Source organism: Pristis pectinata, chromosome 8 (genome assembly GCF_009764475.1).
Source record: "Pristis pectinata isolate sPriPec2 chromosome 8, sPriPec2.1.pri, whole genome shotgun sequence".
NCBI classification, from domain to species: Eukaryota; Metazoa; Chordata; class Chondrichthyes; order Rhinopristiformes; family Pristidae; genus Pristis; species Pristis pectinata.
Window position 1 is genome coordinate 51,951,642 of NC_067412.1, and position 23,359 is coordinate 51,975,000.

Here is a 23,359-nt window from a genome sequence, read left to right on the forward strand (position 1 = left end):
AACAGCACAGCAAAGAGTTCAAACACATTGCTCCATACCGAGGGCAAACTGATGAAATTCCATCCACTTCCTCCGTATCATTGCCTCACCCTAACAGAAAAAAGGAACTGAGCCCAACTGATGACAAGAGCTAAAAAAAATTGAGCAAGTTCAATGCTGCTAATTACACAATTATCAAAATCCGTGCTGGACTGAGGCAAGGCCAGAGACCATTTGGGTCACCGGGTCATTCTGAGCTCTTTAACTGGCCTATCCAATTGATCCCACTCTCGTTCGTTCCTCAAAACCCTGCAAATCTTTTTAAAAATACAGTTCCCTTTTGAAAATAACAATCGAATCTGCTTTCATAATACAACATACTTCAGATCGTAGCTGACTGCGCAAAACATGTCTTATCACCCCTTCCCCAACAACCTTCAGTCCTTCCATTGACTACTGTAAACCTGTCCCCTTTAATTACAGACTTACACGAGAACCCAAATAGAAGCAGGAGACACATATTCAATGCCTTGAGTTTGCTCTGCGATTCATCAAGATCCTGGCTGATCTGATCTTTGCCCCACATCAGTTCCCCATAACATTGATTCCCCTATAATCCATAAATTCATCTCAAACTTCAATATGCTGGATTCCACCCACCAGTGGAAATGATTTGTATTTGCTGCACTTGAACCCTTCATTGCTTTGAGCAATTGGGTGGAATTTTCCTCAACCTTTTCTGTCCTAAAAAAAAGTAATGAACAAAGTTGGTGAACTGCAGGCACAAGAAGCCACATGGGAATCTGATGTAATGCTCATAATTGAAAGGAAGTTCACGAAAGGGCAGGAGTGGGAATTTAATATTCCTGGATACAAGGTGTTCAGAGCCGATAAAGATGGAGATTGAAAGTGAGCTGGCAGTACTGATTAATGAAGATATTAAGTGCTGAAAAGAGAGCATGAGCTTAAAGTCTTAGCACAAAACAGGCCCTTTGGCCCACTATATCCATGCCAACCATTGCACCTATCCATATTAATCCCATCGAAGAATCAAGGACAGAACATATTTTGTTTAAAGTTAAGCAAGAAGGGAACTGACATGCTTTGGGATGTCCAATAGATTACTGATGAAAGGCTCAAATCTGCAGAGAAATTAGAGTTGTATATGAACAATGCAGTGATATTAGGGGACTTTCATTTCTTCAACATCGATCAGAGTAATGTTAGGGCAAAAAAGGGAGAATTTCTAAAAGAGAACTTCTTTGATATGCACGCTTTCAGCCCAATGACAAAGTGGGCATTGATGGATTCTGTTCAGCTCCACCGACCCAGGTTCGATCCTGACCTCTGAGTGGACCAATTGTTAATAGGTAAGCAGCAAGAATCATTGTACCAGCAGATTAAGGAATGGCAGAGAGCTAACTTCCAAGGGATGAGAGGAGATCTGGGACCCGAGGAAGGCAGGTAAAATAGAACAATGGGCAACCTGCAGAGAGATGTTCACAAATGTGGATTTGGAACAATCCACAAGGGGAAGGACAGAACATCCCAAGTCAGAACTCTGTGGTGAAGACTATAGAGAATGTGATGAAATAAAAATAAAAGTGGGCATGATGATGATGATCAGGAGAAGGATTCAAGAAAGAAAAAATTAGGCAAATACTCTGAGCTGAGAGAGGATGTAGAAAATAAAATAAAATGAACATAAAGGTGTGAATACAGAATGACTGTTAACATACAAGTTCTCTAGATATGTAAATTGCAAGCAGATAATAAGATGCTGGTCAGAGTGATAAATACAAAAGGGGATCTGCAGAGGCCAAAAGAATAGATTACATTCGAAATTAGTACTTTATCTCTGTCTCAAACAAGGAAGAGGAAGCTGCCAAAATCTCCTTGAAGGGGAGGTGGTAGAGCTAATGCTTGGGTTGGAATCTGATAAGAATCAGGCACTAGAAAGGATGCCTATGCTTTAAGTCACCTGGTTCAGGGGGAATGCACCATAGGTCATTCAGGGAAGTGAGGGGAAGGGTGCAGAAAGGTTTACCACAGCTGTCAATCATACCCAAACCCAGAGGACTGGAAAATTGCAGCTGCAACAGCTGTATATGAAAAGGGGTTCAAGGACTTGCCTAGGAATGAAAGATAGTTCAGTGTCCCTTAGAAGAGGCGAGTCTTTGAGAAACAATTATCAGCAGCATTGCATTGACTTGTGAAGGAAAATTGCGGATGACTAGCCAGGGAATTTTTTTTTTGATGAGTTAAATAAGTTTATGAAGGAAACACAAGAGATGTTGTCTACACAGATTTTCAGAAGGCAACTGATAAACTCCCACACAAAATGATAAATTGAGGGTCAGTCAATAAAAAGATCAATGGCAGCATGGAGAAAGCAGTGTGGTTGCCTCACAGCTCCAGTGATCCAGGTTCAATCCTGACCTTGGGTGCTGTGTGATTTGCACCTCTCTGTGACCTCGTGGGTTTCCTCCCACATCCCAAAGACGTGCGGGTCAGTTGGTTAATTGGCTGTTGCAAATTGCCCCTAGTGGTAGAATCTCTGGAGAGCTGATGGGCATGTTGGGGGAATAAAATGGGATTAATGTAGGGTTACTGTAAATGAGTGTTTGATGGTTTGGAATGGACTCAGTGGGCTGAAGGGCCTTTTTTCCAAGTTGTATGACTACTGTCATGGAATACAGAGACACAAGTGGCTGCAGATGCAAAAATAAACTGCTGGAGGAACTCAGCAGGTTAGGCAGCATCTGTGGAGGCAAAGGGACGGTCGGTCTCTCAGGTCAAGACACTGCATCAGGACTGAGAGTGTAGAAGTAAGATAACTGGTATAAAGAGGTGAAAGGGAGGGTGAAGCAGAGGCTGGTAGGTGATAGGTGGAAGCAGATAAGGGAGAGTTGATGGACAAATGGAGACAGGTAGGGGAGGAGGAGGAGAAGTGAATGGGAAAGGTGAACCAAGGAAGAAGAAACCCAGGTGGATAGATATGTGGGTGATGGGCAGATGGAACTGGGGGTGGGTGGGAGGTGAGAGGAGGTTAACAAGTCTTGGTAATGGGCAGGGGGGGGGGGGGAGGGGGAAGAGATTGAAAGGTGCACCCCCCCAACCCCTTGTTCCTCTCCCACTCCCACCAGTCCACCCTCCTTCTCTCTTCCTTTGTTTGCCTTTTCCATCCCTCATCCAACCTCTGCCAGTCCTGATGCAGGGTCTCAACCCAAAATATCGACCACCCCCCTTACCTCAACAAATGCTGCTCGATCCACTGAGTTTTTCCAGCTATTTATTTTTTGTCAGTGAAGTATACTGGAGTCCAAATCTGATGTCAAGTAATTTCGGAAGGAAAACCTTTGGAAGATTTTCTTCTTCCTCTGCACTCCTGTCAGATCTGTAACATGGCCACGGATAAAAGGGCAGCAATGCTTGTCCAGCATACACATGAGAGCAGGGAATGGTGGGCGAGGTGGGAAGGCATGCGGCAGTATTGGTTGAATGCCATGTGGACTAGCATCAGGTGACCCATGTTGGGATTAAATGTTGGGAGAGGGGATGGAATGTGATGATGTCGCAGCCCAGAATTGGCAAATCACCATCAAACCGACAAGTTTGAGTGGGTCTCTGCCTTCTTCAATCAATGGCCTCACTGTAATGCACACTGACCTGAACACAACTGGAATTACCTTTAAATAAAAAATAGGAACAGAGTGAATACACCCTGTATGGTGTACAAATCTCAACTGGGACACAAAAGACGGCTTTATGTGAACTAAAGACTTGCCCATGAGCAAAACTGGCCTTTTCTATTAAGTGGTTGACTGCCTCAGCAGGCTTTGAATGGTTGAGCGAACAGCCCTCCACATAGAGTTGGCACGGCAACAAGGTCCTCTCTCTACCAAAGTACATCTTGCTTGACTAAGCTAACCTCACTTGCTTGTCTTGGAGAAAAGCAACATTTGACCAAAGGAGTGTGAGCGACTAAATTAAATATACACACTGCCCTGTGGAGAGAGAACATGAAACAGGGGAACAACATTGTGGACTCTCACTGGTAAAACTAGAGGAGACAGACTGAGCTATGCAGGAACATGTGAAATGGTAGACATGCCAATGAAAAGACCATTAAAAATTCAATACATATTGTCACAGCATTGCCATTAATGAAACACAAAGATAGCAGATTTGTGCAATGATAACCTCTAGGACAAAAAAAATTGAAAATCACAAATGTTTTGGAAGGTCAGAGAAGTGGAGTTCTAATACTAGAGACCTGAAATTTGCAGTAGAGAGAAAGCGATTAACGGCAAATTGGACAGCAGCTTTTAGCATCTACACCGAATGTTCAAGGGAATTAGAATCTGCCCTGTCCCTTGAGAAGTGCAGCTACCTTGGTTTCTTGCTAAGAACCAGTATTCACACACGTCCAAAGGTGGTTGATGCATCAGACATGTTATACAATAAATGTGGGACAGGTGATCCAAGCCTGAATGCAAAGAATATAGGAAGGATGTGGAAGCTTTGGAAAGGGTGCAGAAGAGGTTAATCAGGATGCTGTCTGGATTAGAGGGTATGAGCTATAACGAGAGATTGGACAAACTTGGTTTGTTTTCTATGGAGCGTCGGAGGCTGAAGGGAGACCTAATAGAAATTTATAAGACTATGAGTGGCATAGATAGGGTAGACAGACATAATCTTTTTCCCTTGGTGGAAATGTCAGGTATGAGAGGACATGAATTTAAAGTGATAGGGGGAAGTTTAAAGGAGATATGTGGGGCATGTTTTTTTTAAACACTGAGAGTGGTAGGTGGCTGTAACGGTCTGCCAGGGGGAGTAGTGGAAGCAGGTATGATAGGGGTGTTTATGAGGCTGTTAGACATATGAACATGCAGGGAATGGAGGGACATGGATCACGTGCAGGCAGATGAGAATTAGTTTAATTTGGCATTGTGTTCTGTGCAGACGTTGTGGGCCAGGGGCCTGTTCCTGTGCTGTACTGTTCTATGGTCAATGTTCTATGAAAAGGCTTATGTTGCTGCTACAAATAGTGATAGACCAGAGGGTTGAGAGAATTTCAAAAACCATAGCAGAGTATTTATATTTTTTAGGCAGAGGTAGATTGAGTTTCAACAAGCAAGGAGCTGTAAGGTTACTGCGGTAGGGAGGAATGCAGAGTTGAAGTTACAGCTGTAATGATACTGAAAGGTAGACCATTGTCAAGATGCCTAATGGCCAACTCATGGTTCCTCATTACAATACAGAAGCAAGCCATTCAGCCTGTCAAGTCTATGCTAGCTTCCAGCAGAGCAATCCCATCAGTCCCACTTCCCCATTCCTTATTTCCCCAAATGTTCTCTTACACATATATTCTTGTTCCTACTTTGTTTGCAACCAGCAAAGGACGACTAACACACTGATGAGGAGGTAAAACAGAACATGGGAATGAACTAGAAAAGAACATAAAGGTGGATGTGAAGAGTTTCTACATTTATATAAAGAAGCAGAAGTAGTCATTGGTCAATTTAAAGATGAGACTGGGGAATTAATAACAGGGCATCAGGAAATGGCAGAGATGATAAACAAGATATTTTGTTGAATTCTTTAAAGCTGAAAACACACCAAAAGTAGTTAACAAAGAGGCAAAAGAGAATACAGAATTTAACCTTGATTATAAGTAGCAGATAAACTAATGAGCAGAAGGCCAGCACATCCTGAGAATTAAAAAAAAATCAGAAAACAAACTACAGTTAATGGAAATCTGAAAGAAGAGGAAATGCTGGAAATACTCAATGAGTCAGGTTGCATTAGTGCAGAGAGTCAATGTTTCATGTTGAAGATCCTGTCAGAGCTACTGTAAGGTGGCCGCTTTGTTAGTTTCTGATGAAGGGTCTTCAGCCTGAAACATAAACTGTTTCTCTCTCCACAGACACTGCCTCACCTGCTGAGTGTTTCCAGCAAAATATGTTTTTTTTTGTTTCAAGTCCTCAGATGTGATGGCCTATCTTTTAAGGTTTGAAAAGTGATGTCTGCAGAGGTAGTGAGTACATCAAGCCATTACTTTCCCAGATTTTGGAAAGGTTCTGACCAACTGGAAAACGATAAATGTAAAACTACTGCTGCAGAAAGGAGGGAGAGAAAACAAGGAACTGTGGGCTAGTTAGCCAAACAACAATTGTGGGGAATATGCTGCAACCCATTGAGTGTTTCTCTCATTCCATTACGGTAGAGAAAGAGGCCATTCAGCCCATTGACTTTATGCCAGCTCTTAGAGCATGCCCACCGCTTCCACATCTCCACTTATTTCCTCGTCACTATTCTCTCTCACATAACCATCAACTTCTCCTACCACCCACCTACACTAAGGGGTAATTTACAGCAGTCAATTTACCTATCTACGTCATTGGGATGTGGGAGGAAACCAGAGCATCCAGTGGGAAACCCACGTGGTCACAGGGAAAATGTGCAAACTCCGCACAGACAGCACCCAAGAACAAGATCGAACCCAGATCTCTGGAGCTGCGAGGCAGCGGCTCTACCAGCTGTACCACTGTGCCAACTCTTGGAGATATTTGTGATATTTCATGCAGCATAAAATGATTAGGGAGGCATTGCAGTACTAGGAGAGAGAAATCATCTTAGGAGTTTGTTGAGAATGTAACTGACAGGGTAGATCAAGGCAAGCAGGATATGGTATATCTGGATTTCGAAAAAAACATGTAAAAATACTGCACAAGAGCTCATAGGTCTGAGTGCAGCACATTACTTTGGATAGTGGCTAATGGACCACAAAGGAAGGCCAGGGATAAAAGAGTCATTTTCAGGTTGGCAGGTTATGGGGTGCTTCAACAATTGGTGGTGGGATCCCAGCCATTTATATTCTATGTTAATTGCAGAAAACATTGGAAATATTCAGCAGGTCAGGCCACATCTGTGGGAAGAGAAACAGTTAATGTTTCAGTTCGAAGACCCTTCGTCAGAACAGGATCTTCCACCTGAAATGTTAGCTCTGTTTCTCCACCACAGATGCAGCCTAATCTGAGTATTTCTTGCATTTTCTATTTTTATTTTAGATTTCCAGAATCTGCAGTTTTTTTTGATTTTTACATTCTATATTAATGTCTTATTAGACCTCCCAAAGTGTATTAGCTCATATTTACCAGGACTAAATATCAAAGGCCATTGTTCTTCCCATTTTACTAACTGATCAGTATCTTCCTGTAGCCTAAGACTATCCTCCTCGCTATCAATGACACCAACAACTTTTGTATCATCTGCAAACTTTCTGATGATACCTCCAATACTCGTATTCAGATCTTTAATGTAATTGACACACAGTAAAGGTCCCAGCACCAATCCCTGTGGTACATAATGGTCACAGCCTGCCAAACACAAAGACAATCCTCCAGCATCACTCTCTAACCTCTATCACCAAACCAATTTTGGATCCAATTTGCCAATGCTCTCAGTCTATGGGTTCCAACTTTCTGGACCAGTCTCTCATGTGAGACCTTGTCAAAGGCCTTATTTAAGTCCATGTAGACTGCATCAACTGAACTACCCTCATCAACATATTCTGTAACCTCTAGGAAAAATTAAATCAAACTGATCAGTCAGGGGCTTCCCCAAACAAAGCCATGCTGCCCGTCTTTGATTAATCCCTGCTTTTCCAAGTGTAGATTAATCCTGTCCTTCAGGAAGTTTTCCAATAGCTTCCCTATCACAGGCCCAGCTCATCCCTGCTGCCCTTCTTGAAGAAAGGAACCACCTTTGCTGTCCTCCAGTCATTTGACCTATAGCCAGCAAAGAACTAAAAATCCACATCAGGACCCCAACAATCTCCTCCCTTGCCTCTGACAGCACCCTGGGATACACCTCATCAGATCCTAGGGATTTATTCACCTTTAAACCCACTGAGATAATACCTCCACCTTTATAATGCCAACATGTTCTAGAAGATGAACTTCTTCCCTCATAGGACTGGGAATCTTTGCAATTCTCCAGCCTATCGAGTTGTGGAAAGGGAGTCACCAAATTCATTCAAGGCTAGGGTGGAGGCATTTTCAGACTGTGGGGAAATCAGAGGTTATAGGGACCAAGTTGGATAGCTGAGTGAAGAACACAACCTGATTCTCATTTACTTCAGACTAGGACTTTATTCATTTGTGCGTAGGAGAATGAGGGGTGATCTTATAGAGGTGTACAAATCATGAGGGGCATAGACAGGGCAAATGCACAGACTTTTTCCTGGGTTGGGGAAACAAGAACTAGAGGGCATAGGTTTAGGCTGAGAGGGGAGAGATTTAAATAGGAAACTGAGGGGCAACTTTCTCACCTAGAGGGTGGTCTGTATATGGAAAGAGCTGCCAGAGGAAGTGGTTGAAGGAGATATACTAACAACATTTAAAAGACATTTGGACAGGTACATGGATAGGAAAGATTTAGAGGGATATGGGCCAAACGCAGGCAAATGGGACCAACTTAGATGGGCATCTTGGTCGGCAAGGACTGGTTGGGCTGAAGGGTCTATTTCCATGCTCTATGACTCTATCTACCCACTTCATTAAGCGATAAACATCCCACAACCCTGTGAGGAGGAGTTGGGATTTCCCCTGGTGTCCTGACCAACATCCCTCCATCAATTAACAGCATCTAAAGCAGATTAAATCATCCGGTTGCTCTGTGCTCCCTACCAACTGCGTTATCTGTCAGTCCTTATCTACATCATCTCCACATTTTCAATAACCATTAAAATACAACCCATGGGGCATGCCAATCATTTTCTCCTTCTTCCTCTCTGATTCTCAATGTGTGCCGCTCTTGTCATATATGCCTGCTTGAAAGCAGTAACCTTAACATTGTGGTTTTAGTCTAGGAAAATATCCCTATGTTCCACAGAATAGATACAAAGCCAAAGTCAATGGTGGTGGGAGTGTGTGACTGGAAGCTTGGTCAAGGAGGGTCTCAGGGGTGAGAACCCCATTGATGGACAAGGGGCCAGAGTTAAAGGAATAATGTGGGGGAGGGAGGTTCAGGGAGGTGATGGGATAAGGTAGCGGTAATCAAGAGCCAGAGAATTATACAGCATGGAAACAGGCCCCTCGGCCCAACTCATTCATGCTGACCAAGTTGCCTACTTTCACTAGTCCCATTTGCCCATGTTTGGCCCATATCCCTCGAAACCGTTCCTATTCATGTATCCGTCCAAATGTCTTTAAATGCAGTCACAAGACCCGCCTCTACCACTTCCTCTGGCAGCTCACTCCATTTAGCCACCACCCTCTGTGTGGAAAAACTTGCCCCTCAGGTCCCCTTTAAATCTTTTCCCTCTCACCTTAAAGCTGTGCCCTCTAGTTTTGGATTCCGCTACCCTAGGAAAAAGACTGTGACCATCCACCTTATCCATGCCCCTCATGATTTTATAAACCTCGATAAGGTCACCCGTTGGCCTCCTTTGCTTCAGGGAAAACAGTACCAACCTATCCAGTCTCTCCTTGTAACTCAAGCCCTCCATTCTAGGCAACTTGTAAATCTTGCCTGCATCTTTTCCAGCTTAATAACATCCTTCCTATAGTGTGGTGACCAGAACGACACACAATATTCTGAGTGCGGCCTCACCAACAACTTGTACAGCTGTAACAATGTCCCAATTCTTGAAATCAATGCCTTGAATAATGAAGGCAAGCTTGCCATATGCCTTCTTCACCACCATGTCTACCTGAATCATCTGATATAAGTGATATAATCAGGTATAACTGAGGGGGGAGATAAAAGTGGGTGAGGAGCAAAAAGCAAAATGATCCAAAATGGGAGAGGCAAGATCATCTTGGAAATCATGAGAAGTCATGGGCATGATGGATGCTGGAGGGCACAGAGTCTGGGTGGCAAAGTGTCAGAATGAAAACAAACAAAGCCAATGGCAACAACAACAAGCCCACTGTGCTGCTGATCCAACAACGATAACTGCAGGTCGCAAACCAGACATCTCACTGGAAGCACACTCCTCTGATGTCTGGACTTTAATCAGGCATCCCTTCCATTGTTTTATTTATTTTATCCACCAAGCTTGTAGAAACCATACAAGGTGGCGCAATGGGTAGAGCCGGGTTCAATCCTGACCTCCGGTATTGTCTATATGAAGTTTGCACATTCTCCCTGTGATCACACGGCTTTCCTCTGGGTGCTCTGGTTTCCTCCCAATATAGATATAGTTAGATACGTGATAGGTAGAATTGATGGAGCTGGGGGGGTGGTGGGAGGGGCGAGTTGAGGAGAAAATGGGGAGAATAAAAATGGGATCAGTGTAGGATTAGTGGAAGTGGGTGCTTGATGGTCGACACAAGGGACCTGTTTCTGATTCTATCCAAGCCAAAGGTGGCTGTAGAACTAATGTGGGGTTAATGTGGATATGTACAATGGGAACCCTGGATACTGTGGGCAGAAGGGTGTGCTTCTGTGTTGTGACTCTCTAGAGCCCAAAGGAATCCAATGAAAAGAACTGCACAGGTCCTCCCCAGCTTATAAACGCAAGACTTATGTACAGCCCGTACATACGAGCCTTTGGGAGACCACCAGCTGCTGTGGGGCTGCAGGCATCTTCTGCTCTGTGGGAACTCGTTCGTGGCCGCATTTCTGATTTGCAAACTGTTTGGGTTACAAACAGTTCACAGAAATGGAACCCTGCCATAGCCTGGGGAGGACCTGTATTTCAATAGAACACTTCAGTGTTTTTGAAATGGAGTTACTGATATAATGAAGGAAAAGCAATACACGTGGGATGCAGCAAGATCAAGTCATGCTGCTTGTGGGCTAAATACTGGCCAGGATTTCTGTAGAACTCCCTTGCTCTTTGTGAGCAGCTGTGACATCTCTCAAGCAGATAGGCAGGACTTTGGTCCAATGCCACATGTTCAGTTCTCCGACAGTGTACCACTCCCTCTGTCCCCCAAGATAAACGTCCTCCCAGCCTCCAGTTCTCAGTCTTCCTCAGAATCATTTCATCTTCTTTCAATAAATCTCTTTTCAGTTTTCCTGATAAGAATAATCTCATATTTACCCGCATTATACTCCATCTACCTAACCTACTACCACACTCACTCAGGAGTGAACTCAAGTGGGAGTTGAATGCAGCTCCTGATCACACCCAATACGGGTCTGTGGAGACACAAGAGAAGCTGCGATCACTGATATAAAGGGAGACCCAAAGGACTTGGCACTGTCCCTGAGGAACCAGACTCTTGAAGGTTTTTAAGGACTGGAAGATTCTGTAATGTTAGAACAGCTGGTAAATTGACAAGAGGAGGACATAATGGCTTCTGGTAAAACGAAGGAAGTTTTTGCTTTAAAAGGTATGGCTGCAACATGAATGCTGTACCCAATATTGCAATTAAATCTATAAAAGAACACACAAGTCCTTGAAAAAGGAAACGGATACAGGGAATTGGGACAATTGGGACTAGTGTAGGAAGCTCCAGTTAAAGTGTTGATATTAGTATGATAGATTTCTCTGTTGAAGTTGTTAGTTCTGCTCTTATAAAGTACATCAGTTTATCCTTTACCTTTAAATATGATCCAAAATATTTGGTTACGTAAGGACTATCGCACTGGCTGAGGACAGTTATCTCCTGTTGAATATCTTCAATCTCATCCTCAGCTTCTTCTAGATCAATAATTTTGATAGCAACTACTTGTTGTGTCCGATTATCAATTCCTTTGAAGACTTCACCGAAAGACCCCTTTCCAATCCGCTCCAGTTTCGTGAACAGTCCTTCGGGGTCCGCCCGATGATTCTGAGAGCAGAAGAAAGACAACATTGGTAGAATTGAAATTTGTTGCCTGGCATGATAATCTGATTGATTTCCATCAAATACATTTACTACATCTCCCAAACCTGTGACCTCCAACAGCAGGAAATCTAAAGGCATAGACTACCATTATCTTCAACTTCTCCTCCAAATATACACTATCCCAACTTTATACTGATGTTCCTTCATTGTCACAAAGTTAAATTCTTGGAACGGTAATTTCTCAATTTACAAATTTTTGCCATAACCCCATTGACTCTTTGGGTTACGTGTTACAAATCCATTTCTCGCTCCAATGAGTAGGACCCAACTCCCTGCCTATTGGCATCACAGAGCTTTGACGATTTTGTTGCAGTTCATTTCCACCCTCAAGCCTTGCTAGCAACACCCACATCAAAAAGCAAAGTAAAACACCCAATTTACAACTCCTGAAACAATGTGCAATATTTTACAGATGAGCCAAAGTACTGATTTTAACATACTACATTAATAGCACAGATACAAACAGGATCCAAGCCCAACCATGAGGCTAAACACTTGAATTAACTATTTCAGTCAACTTGGTCCCAAATCATGGGCTCCAACTCCAGTCACCCTGAACCAATTAGGAAATGCAATTAATGCCTCACATTAGTTTGTTAGGGGCACATGGCAAGAGCTTATACAAATTAACGTCAAAGAGATCAAAGCTTTTCATTGTTAAACTTGTACCAGATGATCATGATGTGACCTTGATACACAAAATGGATTTCAAAATTAAAGTGGCAACCTGGGAATTTTTCAAGAAGTTTGGGAAGAGGTTGTGGAGTTTAGAGTATGTTCCTTTCAGATGGATGAAACAAGAGCAGAATAGCTTTGTTCATCTCCAATTATCTAGTGACCTGGTGGGTCTAGGCTTAAAGGTCACTGGGTGTTAGGGAGTGACATGTGGAAAATGAATGAAGGAACATGAGCCCTGGCTGAATCACAACTCTATCCAGAGAACTGCTCACAAAGATACAGGCGCCTTATCTCCTGGTGTTCAGGAGATCCCATTCTCCAGACATACAGAGTTACCAAGGAAATCATAACCAGGGCAATCAGTTCCGACTGTAACAATCCAGGAAGTGTGCTTGAACACAGAAGGTTTATTATGCTTTGAATGCAACAATTTTCTCCAGTGATGTTTCTGGTTGCCTTGTGATCAGGGTCATTTCCAAGGCCTCAAAACTTAAATGCCAATCAAATTTTCTTTTCAAAATAGACAAACCATATAAAAAACCTCTGCCCCAGAAGTAGATGGTACAGGCTTTAGACAGGATGAAGTAAAGTACAAACAATGACTTTAAAAATGGTCTGTTTTTGATAGATCACCAGCTGACAGAATCCATGCTTTAAAAAGGCAGTAAGAAGTGGAGTGCTTTAAGCAATGAGGAGTGGAATGAGAACAAATATCCAGCATACATGTAAGTGATTGAGAAGAGGAGGGGGGAGCCAGAGGTTTGCAGTGGCACAGCGGGCAGAGCTGCTCCCTCACAGCTCCAGTGACCTGGGTTCAATCCTGACCTCTAGTATTGTCTGTGTGGAGTTTGCAGCTTCTCCGTGATTACATTCACTTGTGCTCTGGTTTCATCCCACATCCCAATGACATGTGGGTTGGTAGGTCAATTGGCCACTGTAAGTTCCCCGTAGTGTGTACGTCAGTGGTAGAATCTTGGGAGAGTTGGTGGGAATGTGGGGAGAATAGGTGGCAGGGAAATTAATGGGGGAATGGAATTACTCTTTCAGCTGACTCAATAGGCCAAATGGCTTCCTTCTACGTTGGAAGGAGATATGGAATAACCTTTCCCACAAAGAGCTGGGGCTCTGATTTCACTTGTAGAGGTGTTGATCAAGGCTAGTGATGTCACCACTCTAGAATGCAGAGGTGGAAACAGAAAATGCAGGTTCAGGGGATGGGAATTACACCGAGCAACGCTTAATGGCAGCATGGACTGGCTGCATGCTGAACTTAATATGCATGCCAATAAACTGAGGGATACCAAGAAATCAAGCATTACATATTGAAGAAAGCAACACCTTTCCTAAAATGTGTCAACCTGTACTCCCCAGGGCTATTCTTACACAGCACAGTCCACAAATCTGTTGGATTCTTTCTTTCACAAGAAAATAGCAGGAGTAGGCCACTCAGCCCCTCAAGCCTGCCGCACCATTCAGTATGATCATGGCTGATCTACACTGGTCTCAACTCCTTTTCTGTTCCAGTTCCCCATAATCCTCAAGTCCCTGAACTTTCAAATATTTATCTATGCCTGACTGGCCTCTTGTAGCTATGTACCCTTGTTCGCAACTCTCCCACTAGCAAAAATGTCAAGCCATCTTAGGATCCTCCAATGTTTGAATAAGATCATCCCTCATTCCTCTAAACTCCACGGAATACAGACCCAAACTACCTAGCCTCTTTTGATAGGACAACCCTCTCATCCCAAGAATTAGTCTGGTGAATCTCCTTTGGACTGCCTCCAATGCAACTGTAATTTTTTTTTAGGCAAGGTGACCAAAACTGTGCACAGTATTCCAGGTGTGTCCTCACCAACAACCTGTTCAACTATAACAAAGCCTCCCTATTCTTAAACACCAAACCTTTCTCAATAAAAGCCAACATGTTATTTGCCTTCTTAACTACTTGTTGGACCTGCCTGCTAACTTTGAGGTGATTCATGCACTGGAACACCTAGATCCCTCTGAACTTTACTCATTTGCATTTCCTCTCTCTCCACTTAGATAATAATCCACCTTTTGATTACCAAAATGCAAGGCCGCACACTTCCCCACACTAAACTCCATTTGCCAGCTTTTCACCTAATGACTCCATCAATCTGTATCCCATTGCAGAATCACAATGTCCTCATCATAATATGCACTTCCACCTATTTTGATATCATCAGCAAACTTGGAAAATTTGCATTTTGTTCCTTCTTCCAACTCATTAATGTGAATAATGAACAGGTTGGAACTTGCAGAATAGACAAAGATGTGGTGTATTTGGACTTTCAGAATGCCTTTGATAAAGTGCCAGGCAAAATTAGAATGACACACAGGGTTAGAGGGAGTACAGCAGCATGGATTGGTGATTGGATAAGAGGGAAAATGCAGTCGTTTTCAGGAAGGAAAGCTTGGTGAATGCGGGACCATATGTAAAACATCCAAGTCTGTCAATGATACAAAGCTGGTCAGCAGCGTGGGTTGTGAGGAGGATGCAGAGGGGCTTACAGGGGGGGATCTGGGCGGGCAAGGACATGGCAATGCCGACATGACAGATTGAATATAATGTGGAAAAATACAAGGAAATGCACTTTGGTAATAAAAGTGAAAAGTGGAGAGGTCTTTTCAGAAAAAAAAAGGAAAAAGACTGAATGGTGTTGCTGTTCAGAGAACCCAAATTTCCTTGTAAATGAATCACTGAAAGTCAATGTGCAAGTACAACAAGCAAACAAGAAGGTAAACCGCATGTTGGAGAGACAAGACTGCAGATGCTGAAATCTGGAGCAACACACAAACTACTGGAAGAACTCAGCAGGTCGGGCATTATCTGCGGAGGGAAATGGATAATCGATGTTTTGGATCGAGGCCCTTCATCTGGACTGAAAAATTGAGGGGAGAAAGCCAGCAATAGGATTTGTGCATACAATGATAGGCTACATACTGCATTTACATAGAGTCTTGGTGAGACCACATCTGGCACACTGTGTACAGATCTGACATTCTCACTTGTCATGGAGAGCGAGGTGAGGGTTCACCAGACAGGTTCCTGGGATGGGAGGTTTGCCATATGAGGAGAGATAAGGAGACAGGATCTGTAATCTCCAGTGTTTAGAAGAACGAGAGGTGATCTCACTGAAACATAAAATTCTTGCACGGCTTGACAGGGTATATGTGGGCGTGATGTTTCCACTAGCTGATGCTTCTTCAACCATGGGTCACAGTCTTAAAACAGGGGCTTAGCCTTTCAGTACTGCAAGGAAGAAAAACTTCTTCACCTAAAGGGTGGCGAATCTTTGGAATTCTCTACCACAGAGGGTGGTGGAGTCTTTGTCCTGAGTACGTTTGAGATGAATGCTGATAGATTTTTAGTTATTAAAAGAATCAAAGGATATGCATTTAATGCAGGAAAGTTGTGCTGGGGTAAAAGATCATTCACGGTGGTACTTAATGGCAGACCGGGAATGAGGGGCCAAATGGCCTCTGCTGCTTCAATTACCCATGTTAATACCCTCCTGTCTACAAGAAGTTTCCAAGCATTCAACAAACATCTGTAACAAGTGCGCTCACACTGGGACTAATGGGTGTTTGCTGCACTCATTACCTTCAAGCTGCAGGCAGAGTTTTGAATCTTTAACTGACTGCTTTGTCATTTCATTTTGTTCCACACCTCATTCATTTTAAAAAATGAAAGCTAAAGCCTGAAGATTAAAGGGAGGAAAATTCTATCATGTGGAAACGGGATTTAAAATGTCCTCTACCCTTCCTATTCTTCAGGACAGAAAAGAACTTTAATCTACACCACAAGTTCTCGACCCAGGTTCCTGACTGTGTTACACCATTTCTAACATAGGCCATACCCAAAGTGTCTGCCTGTTTTTACCTCCCAGGTGCTCTCACACACTATGTACTTCAAGAGTTTTGTTTATTCCCTTTCAGTTTTGTTCTTCTCCTTTTGTGTCCCTCCCCGAAACCATGCTCCCGTTTTATTTGGGTGAGACTTCAAGTTTTGGCTTGTTCAAGCAGAAATGCCGTCCCCGAAGGTGATACAACCATGGCTTCTAGGATGTGACGCACATGTTTGCTCACATTCACTGGGAGGCGGATAGTGGAACTCATGTTGCAGCTGTATAAAATTTTGGTCCAGCCACATTTGGATTATTGTACTCAGTTTTGGTCACTGCATTACAGGAAAGATGTGGAGGCTTTGGAGAGGTGCAGAGGAGGTTCATTAGGATGCTGCCTGGATTAGAGAGTATTAGCTAGAAGGAGAGATTGGACAGAATTGGATTGTTTTCTCTGGAGCATCAGAGGCTGGGGGAGACCTGAGAAATTTATAAAATTATGAGAGGCATAGATAGGGTAGATATTCAGAATATCTTTCCCAGGGTAGAAATGTCAAACATTAGTGGGCATAGCTTTAAGGTGAGAGGGGGAAAATTTTTCACACAGAGACTGGTAGGTGCCTGGAATGCACTGCCAGGGAAGGTGGTGGAAGCAGATCCAATAGCAATATTTAAAGAGGTATTTGGACAGGCACATGAACAGGCAGGGGAATGGAGGGATATGGATCACATGCAGGCAGATGGGAATTAGTTTCATCTGGCATCATGCTCAGCACAGACATCGTGGGCCGAAGGTCCTGTTTCTGTGCTGTACTGTTCTATGTTCTACCTCCAAAGGACCAAGTCAGAAACAGACTGACTCCTTCCTGCTGCTCACGCTCCCAAGCTGTGTTCTGGGAGTGGGCTCTGTGCCACTTCAAAGGTTAGGAACTCCTGATCCATACAAATGGAATATGCTGTCAGGAACTCTTCCCCTGTGGCAGTCTGCTCCAGAGAAAAGAAAAACAATAGGAAATGGGATCTGATAGATGCCAGGAGGCCGGAGAGTTCTGTGTGACCCTGGGAGGGCAGGTGGTTTGCTGGGAAGAGATCTCCATGATAAAGGAGCAGGAGTTCCAACGGCCTGTGTGTTGTGGTGTTTGGGACTGCTCCTGTGAGATAATGCGGAAATTTGTTTCTTCCTATTCAATTCCAAACCTGTTTATTTCATATATGTTTCCTTACAACATAGGAGGCCATTCAGTCCATTGAGTCTATGCCATTCCATTCTCCCAACATTCCCATCAATGCTCCCCCAGATTCTACCACTCACCTACATACCAGGGGCCAATTTAGCTGATTTACTTACCAACCCACACATCTTTGGGATGTGGGAGGAAACCGGAGGACCCAAAGGAAACCCACAGTGTCAGGGAGAATGTGCAAACTTCACACAGACAGCAACCGAGGTCAGTATTGAACCCAGGTCCTCGCAGCTGTGAAGCAGCGGCTCTATCTGCTGCGCCACTGTGAATTCCTAGGGCTCATTCTCAGACAAGTCTGGGACGTGGAGGTGGGAGACTGCGCAGGCAACGTTTGGCAGGATAATCGTAAAACTTGTTGCCCTGTCCTCACTTTTTGTGATGCAGAACAACTAAGGATCTTTCAAAAACAGCACCTAGCCTTAAACACCAACTCTGGGCATTTCAATGAAGATGGACCAGAGGGTTTCTGGTCAATGAAGCTTGAATTAGAATAAAACAACGTGTGGGTTTAACATCTTAATGCACTTCAACTGAAGTGATAGGAAGAGAGAACAGGGGAAGGGATGGAGAGCTTGGGAAAAGTGGGTTCACTACAGGGCAGAAGGAAAGGGGGGGGAGGGGAGGTGGACACCTCCTCAGGAAGATAGTGGAACTTAAAAGACCAGTTAACATGGATTGTCAGGCCTTAGTGGGGATGGATTTGAAAGCATTGGAGGTCGTTTCAATGGAAGTACGGAGATGGTGGGAGAAGATGGGTGCAGAGATTGCAAGCAGTTCAAGGCTGCACTGGGTAAGAAATAAGGGCCTTTGCAAAGGGTTAAAGAGAAGAGGAAGCAGAGGTTTTATGATGATTGTCTAAATTTAACTTCAGGCTGGGCCAGATGCTGCAGGTCAACACTCCCAGAAGTGGGTGTGTGAAGAATGTCAACTACAAACACATTTTGGGTGGGGGGATGGTGGCAGACAGGGATAAACTATCAGCAAGGGTACAAGGAGGCAGATTAGGAAAACTCATACTTCTCATGACATAGAGGGAGGCCATTCAGCCCATCAAGTCCATGTCTGCTCTCAGAGCAATCTCATCAATCCCACCTGTCTCCATTACTCATTCTCTCCCATGTGCCCATCAACTCCCCCTTGATTCTCCAACCATCCACCTATACTCGGGACAATTTACAGTGGCCAATTAAGCTACAATTAGCACATCTCTGGAGGAAACCAGAGTGCCCAGGGCCAACCCACACAGTTACAGGGAGAACATACAAACTCCACACAGGGAGCACCTGAGACAGGGGTTGAACCTGGTCTCTGGACAGCAAGGCGCTGTCCACCTGCAACTTCACTGTGCTGTCCTTTTTCAGCAAAAAGTTACTGGAACAAGGAATTTTACAGCATGGTTAAGGCAGAAACCAAGGAAAAGAGCCCAGATGATTGAAGCAGGACTCCTGAAGAGAGTGGAGCAGTGGGAATGGTTTAAAATGGGGGGAGCAGAAATTGTCAGAACACAAGTAAATAGCAGCAGTAGGCCACCAGGTCCCCCAAGACTGTTCCACCATTCAATATGATCCAGGCCTCAAATCCTCTTCTGTGCCAGTTTCTAACAGCCCTCAATTCCCCGATCTTTCAAACATTTATTTTCCTCCACCTTAAATCTTTCTACTGATCCAGCCTCCACACCCTCTCAGATAAAGAATTCCAGAGATTCACCACCCTCTGCAAGAAGAAATTATAAGGCAATTCCATTTTAAGTTATCAGTCCCTTATCTTGTAACTATGACCTTTCATTTGAGGAGGATTCATGAAGGGCTCTGGGGAGAGCACAGGGTAGTAGGAGCAGGTTAGGTTTAGTACAGGGCTCTGGGGAACAGTGAGTGAATGAGGCTGGTCTTAAACATTCTCACAGAGAACTGGCAGTGCTCAATGAACACCTCCAATGTGGTAAAGCCGTGGTGGAGTGACCTGCTTATTCTTTGGAAATGGAGGGCTCTTTACTCCCCGCACACAGCGCAAAGGGAACTCGGGCTAACCACACTGAATGAAGAGATGGCTAGCCAACTCCAAGGCTGGACAAGGTAAAACAAGACGAATACTATAAATTAAAACATTAACTACAATCCTTTTCCTATTCAACACCTTTCAAGAATTTCACAAAACTTCATTTTAAACTGAGGTTAAGGAATAAATTCACTCCAGAAAATAGATCATTTGTAATGCACTAGCTTCGGCATAAAGAAGATTTTGTTTTCTTAAGAGAAGGTGTGGAACAAGTCGACTCAGAGAAAAAACACTGGAGGTGTTTCAGAATCAGTTGGCAATCCTGCTATAATTATTCAATGAGAGCTCTGTAATGAGGAAATCCGCCTCCCTACTTTCGATTTGTCGGGTGATATTCCAGCTGCTGTGATAAACTAAATACCAAAAATAAACTTCAAGGTTTGTTTTCTTACGCCAACAATGTCCTCAGTCTCTGGGACAGTGTGATCTGAATTAGTAGCTCAATAGGGAGGATTGTACTCTGTAGCCTTAGACTGAGACAAGTTATTTTCTGTTCCTTTTCCCCCTTCCCCCATCCATTAGGATCCCACTCCCTTTGTCCTACAGTGCACACCATTCCTCAGTCAGAGAAGGCAGTATGCTAGCCATCTGCAAAGCCTCTGCTAATCTACAAAGTGTGTTGTGTGCCAGAGGCTGTGGGAAATTGGTTGGATTCTCTCTCTCTCTCCCTCCCCGTTTAACATACTCACCAGCTCACAAAATAAGCTGGTCAAACCTTTCAAAACCTCCCCTCACAAACTTGAGGGTGTCCACACTCACGTCTTATGTACCAGGGTCTGCTTCTGTATTAACCAGAGGTAAATGCACCCACTCATGTCCAGGCAAGATTGGAGGCTTTAATATTGACCAATCTTGGCTGCAAACCAGCTCCTGGCTGGAGCTCCCCAGCGCACTGTGCCAGTGTTCTACCTTGCTTCCATTATTTTATCAAACCAGATGAAGCCCCAGCAATGAGATTTGCCAAACATTTCATCTTATGTCTGGGCACTTTGCAACCTTCTAGAATGAACATTGAATGCTCCAATTTCAGGTAAACTTCTCTTTCATCATTTGCCATTATCATGCTGATGTCCCTTTCTCACTTCCTTTCTATAAAATGCCTCACTAATGGTCAATACTCATGCTCCACATCACCTCATTTGTCTGAACAAATCTCCATCTCATCTTTAAGATAAAATCTTTTAGTCACATGTACATCGAAACACACAGTGAAATACATCTTTTGCATAGTGATTTTGGGGGGCAACCCGCAAGTGTCGCCACGCTTCCGCCGCCAACATAGCATGCCCATAACTTCCTAACCTGTACGTCTTTGGAATGTGGGAGGAAACCGGAGCACCCGGAGGAAACCCACACAGACACGGGGAGAACATACAAACTCCTTACAGACAGCGGCCGGATTTGAACCCGAGTCGCTGGAGCTGTAAAGCATTATGTTAAACACTATGCTACCGTGCCTGCTCAAGTCTGCTCCCATCTCACTCCCATCTGCTCTTAAACTGTAGCTCCTCCAGTTCTTCCCCAGTATACAGTTAATGGCAAGACCCTTAACAGCATTGATGTACAGAGGGATCTTGGAGTCCAAGTCCATAGCTCCCTGAAAGTGGCCATAGGGTGATAAAGAAGACGAATGGCGTGCATGCCTTCATTGGTTGGGGCATTGAGTAGAAGAGTAAGTAAGTCACGTTGTAGCTGTGTAAAACTTTGGTTAGGCCACACTTGGAGTATTGTGTCCCATTACAGGAAGAATGTGGAAGCTTTGGAGCAACACACAAAATGCCAGAGGAACTCAGCTGGTCAGGCAGCATCTATGGAGGGAAACGGACACTTGATGTTTCGGGTCAAGACTCTTTATCAGAAGCTTTGGAAAGGGTACAGAAGAGGATTACCAGGATGCTGCCTGGATTAGAGGGTAGATAGTCAGTATCTTTTTCCCAGGGTAGAAATGTCAAATACAAGAGGACATGCATTTAAGGTGAGAGGGGGAAAGTTTAAGGGAGGTGTGCAGGGCAAGTTTTTTCCTTTACACAGAGAGCAGAACGTGCCTGGAACCAGGGGTACTGGTGGAAGCAGATACCAAAGTGGCAGTTAAGAGGTTTTTAGATAGACACACGAGTACGCAGAGAATGGAGGGATATAGATCACGTGCAGGCAGACTAGATTAGTTTAATTTGGCATTGTGCTCGGCACAGACATTGTGGGCCGAAGCTGTTCTTTGTTCTGAGGAAAGTCCCTGACCCTAAGCCTTAAGCGGTTTCTCTTTCCACAGGTGCTGTTTGACTGGCTGAGTTCCTTCAGCATTTTGTTTTTGTTTCAGATATCAAACACCTTCCATTTCTACGCATTTCCTTGTGCTGCGGTCACAGCATGCAGTTGAAGAACAGGATGCAGCATATACCTGACATCTGTAGGTGGAAAGCCCTCTTGCCGAGATCAGCCTTCTAACAAACGCAGGCTGTGGCCTACAGTCCTCATGCCGAGCTTTATAACACTGCCTTCACATGCAGCAAATCAGGAAAAAACTGCTTGGGAATTGCAAGTTTGGAAGAGGAAGCTGACTTCTTCCTTCAGAGAGCATCTTCAGAATATTAAAAGGCTAAACAAAGTCACGTGGCACCCACACAAAGACTGCCTGAGCAGTGACTAAATCTGGGTTCCTCCCACATCCTGAAGACGTGCCGCTTGGTAGGTTGATTGGTCACTATAGATTGGTCCTCACTGTAGGGGAGTTGTAGAATCGGGACAAGTTGATAGGAATGGAGGGAGAATATGTCACAGGGAGGTAGTGTGGGAATGGGACTGTTCTGTGAGTGAGCAACGACTCCACTGAATGGCCCCCCATGTTGCAAGGGAACGTGAAAGCTGTTCCTTCAGTGGAGAGCCTTTTAATGCAAACACCTACTGCCTTTCAGGTAGGTGTGAGAGACTCCATGGTTTATCGAAAGAGCAGGAGAGCTATCCTTGGTGCATGAGCCAAGAATTACTGTCCAATCAACCTCACACCAGAATCCTTCACCTGGTCATCGTCTTATTGCTGTTTGAGGAAGCTTGCTGAAAGTTAAACAGTAAAACAACTGCAGATGCTGAAAAGTCTTAAATAAAAACAGAAAATGCTGGAAGCACTCACGAGTTCAGGCAGCATCTGTAGAGGGAGAGACTGAGTCTTTGCTCAGATGACCTGTTGTGCATCCTCAGCATTTTCCAGTTTTACCACAGACTTCTGGGTCAGCCTCCACTTCATTTGGTATAGAGCACTTCACCACAACCTGCAGCCCCAAAAAGCTTTGAGCTTACAAACCTTTCTTTAAAGAATGCAAATGCATGGTCAGCCCACACTGCATCAGCAGACTGAGCTGTGGACCAGGACCATTAATAGACTGCACACCTCACAACTGACTCCTGGTTTCTCTTAACACTGTTTGGTGTTGATAAACAATAGCCTGCCATTGGCACTAGACTCCTTGAGCTGACTGGTGCATCCCCTATCTTTACTCTGAAGTGTCTTCTTATGTCATTAGAGGATAAGACACTCTAATGTAAGGATAACCCTGAATGTACACCACACCCACAGTCTTCTTGCTTGATATAAAAACACTGCGTAGTGCAGTGCTTAAGTTACTAGTCTAGTAATTGGGACTAACAATCCAGAGACCCAGGTTCAAATCCCTCCACGTCTGCTGGACAATTTAAA

The 23,359-nt window shown here is 44.0% G+C and overlaps 1 protein-coding gene across 1 annotated transcript in view; it reads right to left on the reverse strand.

The window, feature by feature from the left end:
* The window catches only part of stk26 (serine/threonine protein kinase 26), a 92,999-nt gene that overhangs the window by 36,000 nt on the left and 33,640 nt on the right, over nucleotides 1-23,359 (reverse strand). The window contains exon 2 of the mRNA XM_052021522.1: nucleotides 11,538-11,768. Within this exon, the coding sequence (XP_051877482.1) occupies nucleotides 11,538-11,768 (231 nt within the window). The remainder of the gene's footprint in view (nucleotides 1-11,537; nucleotides 11,769-23,359) is intronic.